General features: G+C 43.0%; 1 protein-coding gene across 6 annotated transcripts in view; it reads left to right on the forward strand.

Annotated features, from left to right (window-relative positions):
* RBMS3 (RNA binding motif single stranded interacting protein 3) overlaps window positions 1-17312 on the forward strand; it is a 752431-nt gene that overhangs the window by 196842 nt on the left and 538277 nt on the right. For 5 of the 6 annotated variants that reach the window (XM_053409861.1, XM_053409862.1, XM_053409863.1 and 2 more), the window contains one exon: window positions 1329-1502. The exons of the other annotated variant lie outside the window; for it this stretch is intronic. In XM_053409861.1, the coding sequence (XP_053265836.1) occupies window positions 1329-1502 (174 nt within the window). The remainder of the gene's footprint in view (window positions 1-1328; window positions 1503-17312) is intronic. 6 annotated transcript variants of the gene reach the window in all.

Consider the following 17312-nt stretch of genomic DNA (forward strand, 5'->3'; position numbering starts at 1 on the left):
TTTATGAGATAGGCAAAAGAAAATAGAATTTATATTGCATTCCTTTGGGGAATTAAAGTGAAACCTTTCCTTTGATATGCCAAGATTCATAGCCCTATAAAAAGCTTGTTTGAAGAGTGGAGGGAAGATCTTCTTCAAGTATGAGGGCAGTGTTTCTCTCCAAAAACCTCTTCAGAATGAACAAAGTAACCCCTTGTCATATATTGTGACTAATGAGAGTTTAGGGTAGCTTTTAATGTTCATTTGTATGCTTTGCGTTTGGAGAGTTGTAAGTTAAATCTGCAGAAATCGCACCACAGGAATCCCTTGACATGAACCAAAAGGGAGCAGCCCTCTGCTTCAGATACCATAAAGTGTTGCTGAGGGTAGCGTGGGGAATATCTGCTCTTTGGTGGGATCTCTCCTCATCAGCTGGAAATAAGCATGCATCAGAAGGCATGACAGAAGTTGATGTGCATTGTGTTTGCTAGCTGTGCCACCCTTGCATTTTACAATTTATAAAGCACAATTAGAGCCAACAGAAGGTATGCTTTCATTCAGGGTGGCTTGAATGTCAGAAAGAACAGGGTGCAAGTGCAAGGAATTTAGAAGGACCCTGTTTCCAACTTTACAGTTAAAGGCCTGAGGGGTCCCAGCTAGATTTAAGGCAAATAACCCTAAGAAGGGGGAGGAGGAGCCTTGAAATTATTATCAACAATTAGCACCTGCACAGCAGACTGAGCAGGCACCCAAATCACCTGGCCAAAGTCTTATCCACTATGGTGAGATGCATTGTATTTCCACTTCTTCTTTTTTTAACCTTTTACCTATTTCCACCTAAAGTATAGTATTGATTCTTAAATTTTCATCCCGATTAATAAATCAGCACATGCCAGTATTATGCAAATTGGTTTCCTTACCTTTTCTTCGTTGTTTGGTGATGCATAAGCGGCCCCCTTAGAGGGATTGTACAGATTTGCTCTGCACAGTATCTCCGTATTTTCAGAAGCTGATTTGATAAGAGTTTGCAAAATGATTGTGAATGTCAGCACTTGCGGCATTTTGCCCGTCTGCTGCAGGTCGCCATCTCTGTGCCCCCTCTGGGGTTGGGTCACCGGTAAACTTCACTTGCAAGCGATTACAAGTCCACTTCTCTCTTGTCTTCTGGAGAGTCACTGTTCCCCAGTACAGCATTCTTGGACTCTTAGCTTCATTGACTTTCCAGTATTCTTTCATTTTCTGCAGGGGGGAAAAATGTCTATGTGCTTTCCAAATGCAACATTGTGTGTGTTTATGGGGAGTCCAATTATTTGCATTTTACATTTGCTTTTTTCTTTCTCTCTCGATAGCCTAATTCCACAGTGAGAACGTACCAAAACAGTAAATACCGAGTGACCATGAGTCCTGGCTTTAGTTCCCAGTGGAGCAGCAGCCAACCTCTTTGGAACACATACACTTTCCCAAGGACAAGCTTGCACTACCAATCCCACGCTAGCTACACCTACTGTGCTGGACACACTGCGGTGAGTAACTATAGCAACCTGCATCCTGTTGGTTGGTGAAACATAGTAGGACTTGCCATCACATGCTGACAAATGATTGGGCTTCACCAGTGTTTCCTCTATGCCAGTGTAATTGGACGTGGCTTGTCCTTATGTGGGTCAACTGTTGTCATTCTATGACCATATACTGCCTTCCTCACCATGGGTCTTGTTGCATCTGTGTTCTGTGAAGATGAGGCACTGGCTATGATTTAGTAGTTGTATTAGTTGTAATGAAGGTGTATTAACTGTTTTCTATTCTCGTCTTTAACTTTTGAGACTTAGCATAGCTAAATGGCTATTTGTTGAGCCCAAAAGTCTGTAGAGTGTTCGTTAATTGTAATGGTTCTTCAGTAGAACCTATTATCTTCTGTCATCATCTTTGGTCAATTTGCTCAGCACACTCGATAGAGAACATAATTGCCACCTCTGTGCTAAGCTGCTGAACATATTTGTACCTAAACAAGTAGTGAACAGTTGGGAAAGAGCTGAGAACATAATGCTCACCTCATCTTCTTAGTTTGATATCTGTGAAAGGACAATTATGGCTGTCATTATGAAAACAGTTTGGGGACCACTTTCCAAAACTTTAGTGCAGTGCTAAAGAAAAGGCTACGTGTTTTGGCTTCAGGAGGAATCTAAGAGTGAGAACAGATGTTATGCAAGCCCCAGGAATGCTGTCAGAAACATTGTGATGTATATCCTCCACCCCTCCTCCTAATTTTTGGGAATGCTCACCAGATTTTTGTTGTGGCTTACCCCATTCCACATCATTGGCCAACACTGGCCAAGAACATCTCCATGGAAGTGTTTTCTGCAGCACATTCATGGCAAATGCAACATATCACCCTTAGTGCTGATTCACATATGCATATATATATCATTTGACTTAGGCTAGAATTGTAGGGATGGAAGAGGCCCATAGGGTCATCTTGTTCCACCCCCTGCAATTCAGGAATCTTGCCTACAGCTGTCCCTGGGTGAGCTTGAACTTGGTATGTGATGACTCACAGATGAGTTCGTAAGTTGTGTTCTTTGGGTAGTGTCCAGTGTGACATGGGAGCAGAAGACTCAATGGATATTTTTTATTCCCCTCATCCCCCCTACAGTCAGGTGTAAATCCCCACCCCAAAATAAGCCTTAGGAAGAGCACCTATTATATTGTGTGGGCTGTGTCACCTGCGGTTGCAGTAGGAGAGGGAAAATCACTCCGAAATGGAGAGAGGAATTTTTCACTAGATTCCTTTCCTCATTTCAGGTATTCCCCCGTCCCAGAGCAGCCCCAGGTGACACAGTTCACAATGGCCCCCCTGAAGTGGGGCGGGATATTGATTACATAATCTTGCCTTCTACCCACACTGTGTTTGAAAAGTATTGTGCTTGACGTGATGTCAGCTTTATGGAAGCTCCATCTGTGGTTGTGAGGGCTGCTTTGTATACGTCAGTTGCCAACTTGATGAACTTGTGTATGAGAACACTTTCTGAAGAGGTCAATGAGATAGGTCCATGGGTTTTTCTTTTGCAACTCTGCCCATGATCGTGGCTTGTTCTCATTGTAGTCTGCAAATCAAAATGCATCAATAATTGTATGGTGCCCTGTAACTCACAGTGTAAGTGGCTCTCTTAGCATCGGTTGCATTTCACCAATAATGCCAATGCATGCTCTCTCTTGTATATTACGTTGGGGTGTCTTTGAACAATTTGAGATTGTGTGAACTGCTTCCAGTCTACAACACTCCTTGGTGAAGTTTGGACTCAACGACAGCTATCCTAAAGTTGGGGGTGATGATTAAGATGATCCACCCTCAGATATTTATGGATACTGATGGAATCCTGAATACTCTGGGGACTTTCTAATAGACAAAGCAGGTGATCCAGCCTAGGCTTTTGTCTTAACTGTGGAACAGTGAGATACAAAGGTTGGTTTTCCATGCCCCTGAGGTTCGATTGGCCTTCACTACTGACTGAACCTTTGGTGTGTTAGCCTTTGCCCTGTGGAACTCCCTACCAGCATGGCTTCAGCAGGAACCACGCCTCCCTTCTTCCAGAAATCATCTTAAAACTTTTGTTGTCGTTGTTTATGCACTCCTTTACAACACAGATTTTTCCTTTAAACCAACCAGTGTCTACCTAGTTTTACTGGTGTTTTAAAGCCTCTCCTCTTGCAAAGAGGGGAGGGGTTGTGGGCAGGACGCGATGTCTGCCTCATGCAGGGGGCATTATGCCCCTGCCTCCCACTCACCTGGCTGGCGCACCATGCCCACAGGTAAGCGCCCAACGTGGCAGCTTGGAGGGGGCGTGGTTTGCAGACTTAGTGCTGCACCAGCCATGCGGCCTCATTTTTCGCCTTCCCGTCGCGAGTCATTAACTGTTTTAATTACAGTTTATGGATATTTGTAGACTGTGTGTGTATGTGTGTGTGTGTGTGTGTGTGTGTGAGAGAGAGAGAGAGAGAGAGAGAGAGAGAGAGAGAGAGAGAGAGAGAGGTGGAAGTTATACATACTAAAATAAACATGGTGGTGTGAGCTACAACTGCCATCATCTTCACACATTTGTCATGCTGGCTGAGGCTGTGGGACACTGGAATCCAACTTCTGGAGGGCACAACCTTGGCTTGTGATCTTCTTCATGAAATGGTTTGTTGGAAAGTTCATTACGAAGTTTACCTAGCGTGTGTTGCATTAGGAAATTAATTCTAATTCTGAATCGCTGTGCAAATCTGAAAGCACATTTAAGTGCAGTGCTTTGGAATGCAGCTAACTTTTGCACTGGAAGGGGTTACTTCTGCACTCCTTTTAATTTTAGTTATTGCTGAAGAGCGCCTCCAGAATTCTCCCACATCTCTTACAAAATGTTAGAGAAGAGAACAGTGGAAGTGCTCTTGACAAATAGTGTAAATGAACGAAGTTAAAATGGCCTGCAAGAAGATGGGCATGGCTTAAGTTTAAGCAATTGCCCATTCCCCCAGCGATGCACAGTTAGGTCCTAAATCAATGGGAATGTCTGCATTCTCCCTTGGCTGCCTAACAAGAAATGGCTGCAATTCTGCACCCTGTGGCTTAGGACAGCAGAGTGTAGTGTAACTCTCACTATCCTGCCAATTGGCTCTGTGCACAGGGTTTTTTTTTAGGCTTTTGCTTCCGTGGACATGACACATCACAAATTCAAAGACAATTCTGGATATTCCTTACTTTGGATGATAGAGGGTTTCCCCCCCTCTCTCTTACACACACACACAGAGAGAGAGAGAGAGAGAGAGAGAGAGAGAGAGAGAGAGAGAGAGAGGTGTTTGAGAAGCTTCCTGGAGTCATGAATGAAAAAGCACGGCTTCAAGATTTGCAAAGTACCGTATTTTTCGCTCTATAAGACGCACTTCCCCCCTCCTAAAAAGTAAGGGGAAATGTGTGTGCGTCTTATGGAGCGAATGCAGGCGGGAGGCTCTGCTCAGCGCTCCCTTAAAAGAACCGCATGGAGCGGGTGTGTGGCTCTTGGGGTTTTTTCCCCAGCCAGGAAAGGCTGCGCACGGCTAAACAAGAAGCCAGGACAGCCAGCGGGATTCCTGCGCAGCGATCCCACTTGCTGTCCTGGCTTCTGGGATTCAGAATATTTTTTTTCTTGTTTTCCTCTTCCAAAAACTAGGTGCGTCTTGTAGAGCGAAAAATACGGTAAATCAATATAGACCAGGGGTCGGCAATGTTTTTGGGGCATGGGCTGGTTTGCGATCCTGCAGCTGCCACGGTGGGCCGGAGTGCAGGCGTGTGCTTGTGTGTGTGCGCATGCATGCATGAACGCCATTTCCAGCACTCCTTCCAGCGTGGAGGAGGCGTGTGCAGCTTCCCATTGGCTGGAGGAGCTTCCTGCAGCCAATGGGAAGCCGCCCAGCGTCGTGGAAGGTGGTCCCTGCTCTGCTCCGTGCACAGGAGCCAACCGAGTGGCCGGTGGGGTCCATGGGCCGGTTAAACAACCCTCATGGGCCGCTTCCGGCCCATGGGCCTTAGATTGCCTATGCCTGATATAGAGAGTTGCAGGAGAACACCTGGGGCAACATCAGGGCAACCTTCCACTTTCCAATGCTAACTGCTGACATTTTTATTTTTTTAAAAAATGTTTATCTGTGAAAACCATCTTAGAGTAACAAAGTCACAAACACCAGCTTATTAGGACGCTTTGCGGAAAGAATAAATAGAGAGCCTACACATCTATTGTGTTGGGTTCCTTTAGGGGAAAAGATGTCAGGATCAAACAAATGCATCTCTCAATTAGCTTACCCTACCTAAACCTTCCACACTTCTTTGCATCTGAAGCAAACCATCCCAGTGGCTTCTTAGATTGCTTTTGCTGCTGCCTCTTTAGGCCAGCTTTTTCAAAGCAGCAATCTCATGCAGTTAATTCAAATCAAATCAGCTTATCAGCTTGGTTCATTGTAAGTCTTTCATAACCGCTCGTGTGTGACAGCCCATTAAAACTTGGCCAGAGTCTTTAAAACATCACTGGGGGAAAAAAACCTGCAAATATATTTTACATTCAAGCTTTTGAGCTGCCTGGGCATATTTGTTTTGTACTATTAACCTTTGAAATTGAGCTTCTTTCCAGGGGTTGTATGGACAAGGCAGTGGGTAATATATCGGTTTAGCCGAGGTAATTTACCCAATTTTACTTTATATGGGATTAGCTTTATTACGGAGTGGGGAGGCAGGGGGGAACACCATCAGAAAAATCTGTTACCTACATGGGCAGGGATACATAGTTTGTCCAGCAATTCTTCTAATGGGCACTTCACAATTCATGTGAATGTTTACATCTTTGTATTCAGTTTAGGGGGGAAAAGGTACACTTGGCTAGCCAACACACTGTCCTCTGGATGTTGTGGACTACAAGTCCCATCGTCCCTAACCATTTGTGATGCTGGCTGTGGATGATGGGACTTATAGCAACTGGAAGGCCACAGAATAAAAAACCCAAAACCTTCCAGTAGCACCTTAGAGACCAACTGAGTTTGTTATTGGTATGAGCTTTCATGTGCAGGCACACTTCTTCAGAGACCAACACGAAAGCTCATACCAATAACAAACTCAGTTAGTCTCTAAGGTGCTACTGGAAGGAATTTTTTTATTTTGTTTCGACTATGGCAGACCAACACAGCTACTTACCTGTAACTGGAAGGCCACAGGTTATGCATCCTTGGTGTGCAGAAATCATGAGATGGACTGCAAGTCCCATGATTCTGCAGCAAGATGTAAGAGGCACAGCATCATTTCCAGCCATAGAGAAGCCCAGCATGTCTGAAACGTGACTTGAGTGCTATTTCAACCAGGAACCTGCTGGAGAAGTTGTATACTCATCAGAGTCAGGCCTACCATTAGGCAAAGTGATGCATCTGCCTCAGGTGGCAAATACAGGGGTGTGGGGTGTGAAGGAAGAGCTATGAGGACAGTGCTCTAGTCTAGGTCAGCCTTTACTAGGAGAATAGGAGAAGTTGATCTCTCAGCGACTTCTGACACCTTCTGGAATGACTCAGCGGGTTGGAAGTTGGAATTTACTGTATTACAGTGATTATTTTCCTACCTGAAGAGTTGCTGCCAGAAAGTAGCACTGGGGACTGTCACTTAGTCCCATGTCTTTGGGGCTGTGGGGTCCCACAGCGGTATAGTCTGCCTCCAGTGTTATTCCATATCTATATGAAACTGTTTGGAGAGGTCAGCTAGGGATTTGAGGCATCTCTCTATTCCATCTGAACCAGGAGAGGTTACGAAGGTATTGGACCAGTTCCGGGAAACAGTGGAAGACTGGCTAGGTACCAATAAACTGAAGTTGAATTGCAATCAGATGGAGGTTCTGTGAATGGGTGGTCGGTCATATTCAGGAATTAGGTAGTGCAACTTGGTCTAATAGGGGTTGCACTCTGAAGGAACATATTCATAGTACATCTAGGTCCCAGTCTGTCACTGGAGTCACAAGTAGCCTCTGTGGCTAGGAGTGTTCATCCCCAGCTCCAGCCATTTCTGGACCAGGATAGCTTAGCTGCAGTCGTCCATGTTCTAGTGACATCCCACCTGGACTACTGTAATGTGTTCTATGGGGATTGTCCTTGCAGACGGTCAGGAAACTGCCATTAGTGTAGTGGAGAATACGGCTTGTCAAGTTGGTTTGTGGAGCAGTTCAATGGGGGACCACTGCTAGTGATCTACCAGGCCCAATCCAAGGTGTTAGTACTAGTGTATAAAGCTCTGATAGTGTTTAAAGGGTAAAGGGACCCCTGACCTTTAGGTCCAGTCGTGGCCGACTCTGGGGTTGTGGCACTCATCTTGCTTTATTGGCTGAGGGAGCCGGCGTACAGCTTCCGGGTCATGTGGCCAGCATGACTAAGCCGCTTCTGGCGAACCAGAGCAGCGCACGGAAACGCCGTTTACCTTCCTGCCGGAGCGGTACCTATTTGTCTACTTGCACTTTGATGTGCTTTCGAACTGCTAGGTTGGCAGGAGCTGGGACTGAGCAACAGGAGCTCACCCCATTGCATGGATTCGAACCGCCGACATTCTGATTGGCAAGTCCTAGGCTCTGTGGTTTAACCCACAGGGCTACCTGCGTCCCTTGTGATAGTGTTTAGGCAGCCTCTAAAAAATAGGGGGGGGGGGTGAGGGGGTGCAATGGACAGTTTTCTTCATTTTTAGTCTTATGACCAGCTATGATAATGATATATTGATCTGAAATAGCTTTATGCTCCTATTATGCCAGTGATCATGTTGCTTTCATTTTATATGGTTTCCAATTGTTTTGAATCTTACGAGGTGCCATGGGAAGCTACTGTATTCTGAATGGCTGTGAATAATTTTGAAAGTAAATAAATAAAAAGAACAGCACAATCTGCTTTTCCAAGCATAAGTATGTATTGCTCGGCAAACATAATAATCTAAGGACGAGAGGAATATACTTTTTCTTTCTGAGTTTGATAGCTGCCTTAGAAAAGCAGTCAAACGAGAATTGCATCTGTAGATATTGTACCCATAGAGTGCTTCAGCACAAGACTGCTATGAATAATCTGCCCATACAACAAGCCTATACAGTACTATATAACACAGAGACTTTAAAAATATTTTCTGAACGCCAAAGATCACGCCTCAAAACCTCCTAAAGAAACTATTAGTTGGGGTGGGGGGATTCAGTGTAGGCCCAGTTTTTATTTGGAAAATATTTCTTATTTGAAGATGGAAAAATAACCCTAATTTAAAAACTTTGAGGGCAGGGGCAGGGAAGAACTTCCTCACCCAGCCTTTATACCCTGTGAGTTACACATAAAATAAACAAGATGTGTTTTACGTTAGGGAATAAATTTAAAAAGCTTGGACTGAGTAGCTTTCTCTTCTTTTCTAAAAAGATTATATATATATATATATATATATATATATATATATATATACACACACACACACACACACACACACACACACACACACACATATGAAGATGAAATCCATAAACAATTTGTAATTTTGACCGGTAAAGTGGTAAGGAAGTTGGCGTAAATTTGCCTCCCCACCCCCCACTAATCCATTTCATGAATGGGTAAAGCACTTGCCTTGTGTACTTACCTTGTTTTCATTCCACTCATGTGTTCAAACTGTTTCAGGCGCAGTGACATTCAGTGCACCATCAGCAGCGACCCATGCTTGCAGGCTGACTCACTTTGGTTACAGGCCCATTGTGCTCTGGGTTTATGACCACTTAAAACAAGGAAGCGTCGGCGATGCGAATAAGGCAGTTGCCATTGATGGCATTGTCAGAGAGCATCCTTAAACCCTGAAGGTGGTGTAGGATTCCTAGCTTAGCTTATACAGTGCCATGTATACAGAAAAAGGACCCTGCTGTCCAAAACATTGACAAGTCTTGTACAGTAATCCATTTACTCACCTATTTCAAAGAAAACAATTACAGTCATACCTTGTTTTGCGGCCGGGATCCATTCCAGAGCCCCGGCCGCCAGCCGAAAAGGACGCAGGGCAAAGTACCACCTTTGTGCACATGTGCGGAGCAGTTTGCACTTCTGCGCATGCGCAAGCGGCAAACCCAGAAGGAACCCGTTCTGGTACTTCCGGGTTTGCTGCGGACGTTCGCCGGAATGGATACTAGACAAGGTGGACGTTGGTGGAGGTTTTACTGTACTCAAGTTGGTGCAGAATATCCTTAAGAGATCGGGCCTTCTTCTTTGAACTCAAGAAAGAATTGGAATGGTTTTCTGGAAGGGATGGACTGCTGATCCTTGACCCAGTCTTTAATGTTTGAGGAGCACCTTATACTTAATATATTTTACTATCAAATGATTTTTGCAGACCCAAGTGCCTTTTGGGGGGCACGGGGGAGGGATCAAAGTCAGAAATAGTATAATTTCTCCCTTTTTCATCAGCTGCAGTAACAGGCTCACAGAGTAAGTTGTTTTTCTACCTGACTACGAACATTGCTTTTTCTTTAAATCTCTTCCCATACAGCCACTACTTAGTGTCTTTCGTCTCGCCAAGTGGGACAGGTGTAATTATTCACCTCTGAGCTGTGGGAAGGAGAATATAATTCAATGCAGTGCTCCATCAGCCAGTGCAATTCATTGCTTCACATAGCGTTTACTTTATGTGGGTCAGTTAAAATGTTGAAAGGGTGCATTGTGTGAGCCTCCCCACTGTAAACAGACGTAGCAGATCATCCTTAAAATTTAAGCATACAAGGTGACACGGTATGGTGGATCAGGGCTTTTCATTCAGGCCTAAAACGACTGCAGTTGCTTGAAGTAATCATAGAATCATAGAATTGGAAAGAGCTCTGAGGATCATCTAGTCCAACCCCCTGAAATGCAGAAATATGCAGCAGCCCCATATGTACCAGCATTGAACCTGCAACCTTGGTGTTATCAGTGCCATGTTGTAGCCGCCTGAGGTGAAATGGTGTTGTAGAATATGGGTCTTTCTCCCCTAAATAATTTGGCTGGACAGGGTCAAGTGCCATTATGCAGTATAGTTGATGACTCTCACAACAATAACAGAACAGGTATTCCATTTCTCCCTTTGCCCCAAAATAAGTATGGACAACTTTTGTTGTTTCTGTTGGCTGGCCTACGATGGAGAGGCTCAAAGCATTACACTCCAAAAGGTTATTGCTTCTCGCAAGGCCACAGTTTTGGATTCCAGCAGAAGTCAGCCACGGACTTCCGTCCCTCTGCTCAGCATCACTGCAAAAACCCAATCTCTAAGCTCTGCTTGAAACTCTGCCTTGTCGTCGTCTTCTTCTTCTTCTTCTTCTTCTTCTTCTTCTTCTTCTTCTTCTTTGATCCTTTATTGTTGCGCAACAGGTTTTTTTATTTTCTTTTTTCATTCATTACATACACCTCATATTCATAACCTTTACTAAGCATTCCTGCCTCCCTCCCCTCCTGATTTGTTTCTCCTTTCACCTACTTTGCTACATCCTAAAAGGAAAAAAAATACTAATAACATATTTATACAATAACATCAAACCTAAAAACATAAAAATAACAATGAATACACCATATTATTTCTCTATCTTCAACACATTTTCTAACACTAATAATATGGATGTTTATTTAAATCCTGCCATCAAGTCTATAGTCTTTCTTTGTTTCTGCAAGTATAATATAAATGGTTCCCATTCTTTTTCAAAGTCACTGTTGTCTTTTTCTCTTAGTCTGTCTGTCCGTCATTTTTGCCAGTTCTGCATAGTTCATCAGCTTTTCCTGCCATTGTTCTTTAGTTGGTATTTCTCCAGTCTTCCAGTTTTGTGCAATCAACATTCTCGCTGCTGTAGTGGCATACATAAATAAAGTCCTCTTTTCTTTCGGTATATCCAGGCCTAGTAGAAAGGCTTCTGGTTTTTTTTACAAAAGTCATTTTCAACATTTTCTTCAATTCATCATATATCATTTCCCAATAAGCTTTTACCTTTTTACAATCCCACGACACATGGTAAAACGTACCTTCCGCTTCACATCTACAACACTATTTCTTTTCATTTTTATACATTTTTGCCAATTTAACCAGTGATTTATACCACCTGTACATAATTTTCATATAGTTCTCTCTCAATAATATGCAATCTGTAAATTTCAAATTTACTTTCCATAATTTTATCCAATCCTCAAATTGTATGTTATGGCCTATGTCTTGCGCCCATTTAATCACTACCGATTTTACTTCCTGCCTTGTTGTCTTCTAACTAACTCTGAGTTGAAGGAGAGACCACTTTCTCTGGCGAGATTCCTAATGACTTATCACTTTCCTTTTGTTCTCGCCCCATGCAGTCTCCTGAACACAGGAAGCTGAGTCCAGCCATTAAGTGTATGATTTTCAGTTTAACTCTCTAAGCATTGATTAAATTCTAACACTTACTAAATCCAGGAATTTAGGGAAACCTGGCACCCACAAGGGCTGGTACTCCCAACACACACAAATTTACTGTGTCAGAGGCAAGTAATGCCAGAGCCAACAATGGCCCCCCCTTTTCTATCTTTCTCACCCTTGTTCCTTCTCTCTCTCTCTCTCTCTCTCTCTCTCTCTCTCTCTCTCTTTTCTACCATCTCCCTCTCTTTGCCATCACCATGAAATTAGACTGTATGCCATATGAAATTGAGGTTGAAGCCATATGCAGCCCTAAGGCTACAAGTTGCCCACCTCTGAGGCTTAGGAGAATTATTACTTTAGTGGCACACAATGAATGTGAGATTACCCCCTGAAACTATTAGACAACTAGTTTATATTGAGTCAGACCATTGCTTCAGTATTGTTTACACTGACTAGTAAAAGTTTCAGACTGAGGTCTCTCCCAGTCCTATATGGTGATGCCAGGGATTACAGCAGAGACTGTAGCCACTGAGCGACACCCTTCAAATTCCATTGTAAAAACTCATTCATGAATTGGTTCTTTGCTACACACATGTATAAGCTATGCTGGTTATTTCCAACTTTTTGTATTACTTCCCCATACGGTTGGCCAATAAGGAACCAGTACTTCTGAACCTGTGCATACAGCAGAATCAGAATGGGACATGATGTAAACAGAACATATATGCAAATGTCTGCTTGCTGTTAGAAATGCATTTTGCTGAAGAAGGGGGGGGGGGACACAATTAGCTACAGCAAAGTGGAAAAGGCTTGAGGTTGGGGAATAGCCAGCTGTGTTCCTGCATCATGGCTTCGTATAGTCAGGACATTACTTCCCACCTCCCACCATATGGCAGTGCAGTCGAAAGAATCATGTTACGTTAACAATAGACAGGAAGCATGTTAAAGCTTCTGTAAGACATTTCTCCTATCTGAAGCCAAAACTTTGTGACACACAGACACACACACACACACACACACACACACCTCGAAACCTGTTGGATGTCGTGGCATCAGCATAAAACTCAGGAAACAATTGTTTCCCCAAATCTCAAAGACATGTCTCTTTGCTAGTTTTTGAGCACCATGATAGCCAAATACAAGGTACTCTGTCCAACAAAAACTCCCTTTCAAAAGCTTCCATTTAAGAGCGCAAATCCTTTACTTATCAACTTTGATGCAAGTCCCACTGATGTCAATAGGACCCACTCACAGGTTTAAACAGGACACTTTGGACTGGGAAAGTTTGTGGGTGGATTTTCTGATTTCCAAAAAAATTGGGAGTGGGGTGGGGAGCTAATTGGGTTCCATGGGGCTTTCAGGACATGATAACTGCGAAAATCTGTGCAACATCAGAAAATTTGTCACCTTTGGTTCCTACTCTCTCTCTGAGTAGGCATATGTAAAGCATGACTTTTAAAATAAATCCTCTCTCATCCTTTGGAAAACAGTCAATTTTTCATGAATCCAGAAATTATTCTTATAAAAAACTGAAGCCTCTTGGTTCTTTGTTATCGTTTTAAACTGACCGGTCACATACTGGAATTTACAATGGACTGGAATCAACCAACTTGGTGCACTGGGTTCTCACCAGTATATACCTGGGGTTTTCTTCCCTCTTTGACCCTTTCCCACTTGCATTTCCCCCCACAATTGCTTTGGAGGGTCGGGCGGGGAGAGGGGTGGTTGTTCTGTCTGGGAAGTCGAAATGCTTGCACAGATCAGAAGACTGCAACTTTAAATCCCTTTTAATGGTTCAAATATTCTGCTTTTTAAACAAAAGAGAGACTGATTCATATATTTATGTATTTATATTTACACTATTTATAACCCCTGTTTTTCCAACCAGCATGGGAAGCTCTAGGTAGCTAAGAAAAGTATAAAACTAGTTATTCAAATGACAAAAGGTAAATGTAGCCAATGCTGTTTATGTATTCTTGAGTGCTGCTCCAAAACAAAATGCCTTCAACATTTTCCTAAAAACAAGATAAAATCAGACTTGGAGAAGCTTCCTTAGGGAAGGTTTTCATAATTGTGGAGCCGCAGCTGGAAGCTCCATACACTTGGAACTAATTTGAAAAGTAGATGGGGCTCAGTGCAAATAGAAATTTTGTGTAGGATATAAAAATGGAAACAGGTTTTTAAAAAAATAATTATAATAATACAATTGTTAAAAAAACAAGGAATTGGCTGAATGTGGATTTCAATGGTTATGCTTTAGTCCCATTGACATCTATTAAGTTGATCAGGACGAGAATTCAGTCCCATTGATTGTGGCGAAAGCATGGCCAGCTCACAGAACGTTTCTATATTTCTACTCTTATTTTTTATTCTTCAGTTTGGTTGTGTATTTTTTAATGTATTATTTATTGTTTACGTCTGCTTTTGTTATGCTGTAGTTATGTATTGTTTTTATGATGCAAGCCGCATTGAGCATGGTTTGAACTGTGGAAAGATGGCGTGCAAATAAAATTATGTACGTATAATAATTTAATAATAATTTATTATTTATACCCCATCCATCTGGTTGGGTTCCCCCAGCCGCTCTGGGCGGCTCCCAACAGAATATTAAAAACATGATAAAACACAAACATTAAAAACTTCCCTAAACAGGGCTGCCTATACAGGGTTTTATATACATATGTATATAAGTAAGTCCCATTGAATTCATTTAGCTTTACTCTCTCGGGGGAGTTTGCATTCTTGGGCAAATTCTGGATACAGCCCTATGCAATAAAAATGAGACAGTGAGAAAGAATGGAGGTGGTTAGATGGATGGAACTTTCTGATTTGATGTTTTCTTTAACTTTCTGGTATAATTGGATCCAGCATGCCCTTTTTACATGTGTACATGCAATTAAGCACTTAAGCTTCTTTTCCAGTATATTGTCATGCTGATTACCAGGTGCATGCCCAGACTTTGCATGTTTGTCCCAAAGAGCCACTTTATTCCGTTATATGGATTACATTCCATATGAGTTTTAAACACCTTTAGTTGCTGGAATTTTGGTGGCAGCTGTTTTATGTGCTCGTGTTTCGCTGCGCTTTGCATATGATTCTGTCCTGTGTATGTCACTGGATTCTGGTAGTTGGATTTAGATTCTGTATTTGTGTGCTTGTTCTTTGACTATGTTTTGTTGCATCTCAATAAATATGTAGGACAGAGCTTTCTAAACTTTTCATGTTGGTGACACACTTTTTTAGACATGCATCGTTTTGCAACACAGTAATTCAGTTTTGGGACGCAGGTGGCGCTGTGGGTTAAACCACAGAGCCTAGGACTTGCCGATCAGAAGGTCGGCGGTTCGAATCCCCACGACGGGGTGAGCTCCTGTTGCTTGGTCCCAGCTCCTGCCAACTTAGCAGTTCGAAAGCATGTCAAAGTGCAAGTAGATAAATAGGTACCGCTCCGGCGGGAAGGTAAACGGTGTTTCCGTGTGCTGCTCTGGTTTGCCAGAAGCGGCTTAGTCATGCTGGCCACATGACCCGGAAGCTGTACGCCGGCTCCCTCAGCCAATAAAGCAAGATGAGTGCCACAACCCCAGAGTTGGCCACGACTGGACCTAATGGTCAGGGGTCCCTTGACCTTTACCTTTAATTCAGTTTTACTAGCAAACCAGAAGTAAACTAACCTCTTTCCAGCCCCGGGAGGAGCGTAGGAAGCAATTGCATGAAACACCTACACACGGCAGCATACACACTAATGTGTCGCGACACACAATTTGGAAAGCGCTGATGTAGGACAACAATGATATCTAGATGGCAGTCCAACATTTCTTTCTTACATAAGTATTTCATTAGTCAATGAGCACTGGGGTACAAGATTCCCACCCCCATACTTTATATTGATATTACATTTATATCCCACTTTTCCACAAAGAAGCTCAAGGTGGTGTACATGGCTTTCTCATGCCTTACAACAAGTCTGCGAGGTAGGCTAGGCTGAGAGGAAGTGACTGCCCCAAGGTCACGGAGTTATCTTCATGCTGGAATTTGAACCCTGGTCTCCCAGGTCGTAGCCCGACACTCTATAACTGCTACTCCATATACTGGTTCTTGTTAAAAGCTCTGCCATTTCTGTTGCTGCAAATGAATATTGCCATACTGTACAATTCGTTTTCATTATTCGCCACCCGCATCTACTGAGTAGAATGAGAAACGTGTTTAGAGTGTAAGTTAGAAGCATCTATGAAAAGGAGGTCATAATATGTTTTGAATGCATGGGAAGGGTGGAAGCCAGGATAAAATAATACAGTTTGAGAAAAGGTTTGCTCCGTTGAAGAAAGGAAGGTGCAGCCAACACAAAATCATTTACCACATCCTGGCTCCAGGCTGTATGGCAAGACGGGAGAGGTGTCAGAGAAAAACACGCAAGTCTTGACAAGGAAAGGGGCATGTTGTCTCAGTTTTATTGGTATGAAAACAACATGCATTAATGCTGCCAATCTTGCAATGTATTTTTATCTTTTTGTCCCTACATCCAAAGATGGAGCATGATCTAGCCTCCCTCCAAGGGATGGTTCACAGGACAATTGTTTTTCAGAAACATTATAAGATTGCCTATTTGAAACCTCTGCTGCAAGCCAGTTAAAGAGGTCAATGCTGTTCCATCACTTAAGTCACAATGCTGTCAAATAGGAAGAATCGCATGTTGGGCATGGATTCATAGCCTATGTTAAGTATACATGGACAAGGAATTCTGGAGTCAAATTCCATTTCTGATTATCTTAGGTCAAGAATAGATCACTGTCCTTCTCTCTGGAAATGTGATCTACTGTTTACTAGAGATAACCTTATTATTTGTGCACAGCAGTGGTAGGTTGCCTTTCTATCCTGCTTCTAGACGATATCCTGTTCGAAGAGCTCCCTGGTCCAAGTCCAGTTTAAATATGTGAGAGCAGGCATCCAGCCATCTGGTCACAGCATTCCCCATTATGGTGAGATAGATTGCATTTCTGTTTAATATTTCTAAATTTCCATATACAGTTGTACCTCGGAAGTCAAACGCCTTGCGACTCAAACGTTTTGGCTCCTGAACGTGGCAAACCCAAAAGTGAGTGTTCTGGTTTGCGAATGTTCTTTGGAACCTGAGCGTCCAACGTGGCTTCCACAGCTTCCGATTGGCTGCAGGACTTCCTGCAGCCAATCGGAAGCCGTGCCTTGGTTTCCGAACGTTTTGGAAGTCGAACAGATTTCTGGAACAGATTCCGTTCGACTTCCAAGGTACGACTGTACACTTACAAATTCTGTGCAAATCTATGTCCTCTATTTTTTGCAACTGATGAAACCTGCTGATTTGAGAAAACATGAACAGCCTTTGTAAAAACCGAGAGTCCTTGCCTCTGCTTTCTTTCAATCCATGCTTAGTGAGTACACACACTGTACACTGACATTAGTGGCCAAAGAGAGGAGG

The sequence above is a fragment of the Podarcis raffonei genome, chromosome 12, assembly GCF_027172205.1.
Source record: "Podarcis raffonei isolate rPodRaf1 chromosome 12, rPodRaf1.pri, whole genome shotgun sequence".
NCBI classification, from domain to species: domain Eukaryota; kingdom Metazoa; phylum Chordata; class Lepidosauria; order Squamata; family Lacertidae; genus Podarcis; species Podarcis raffonei.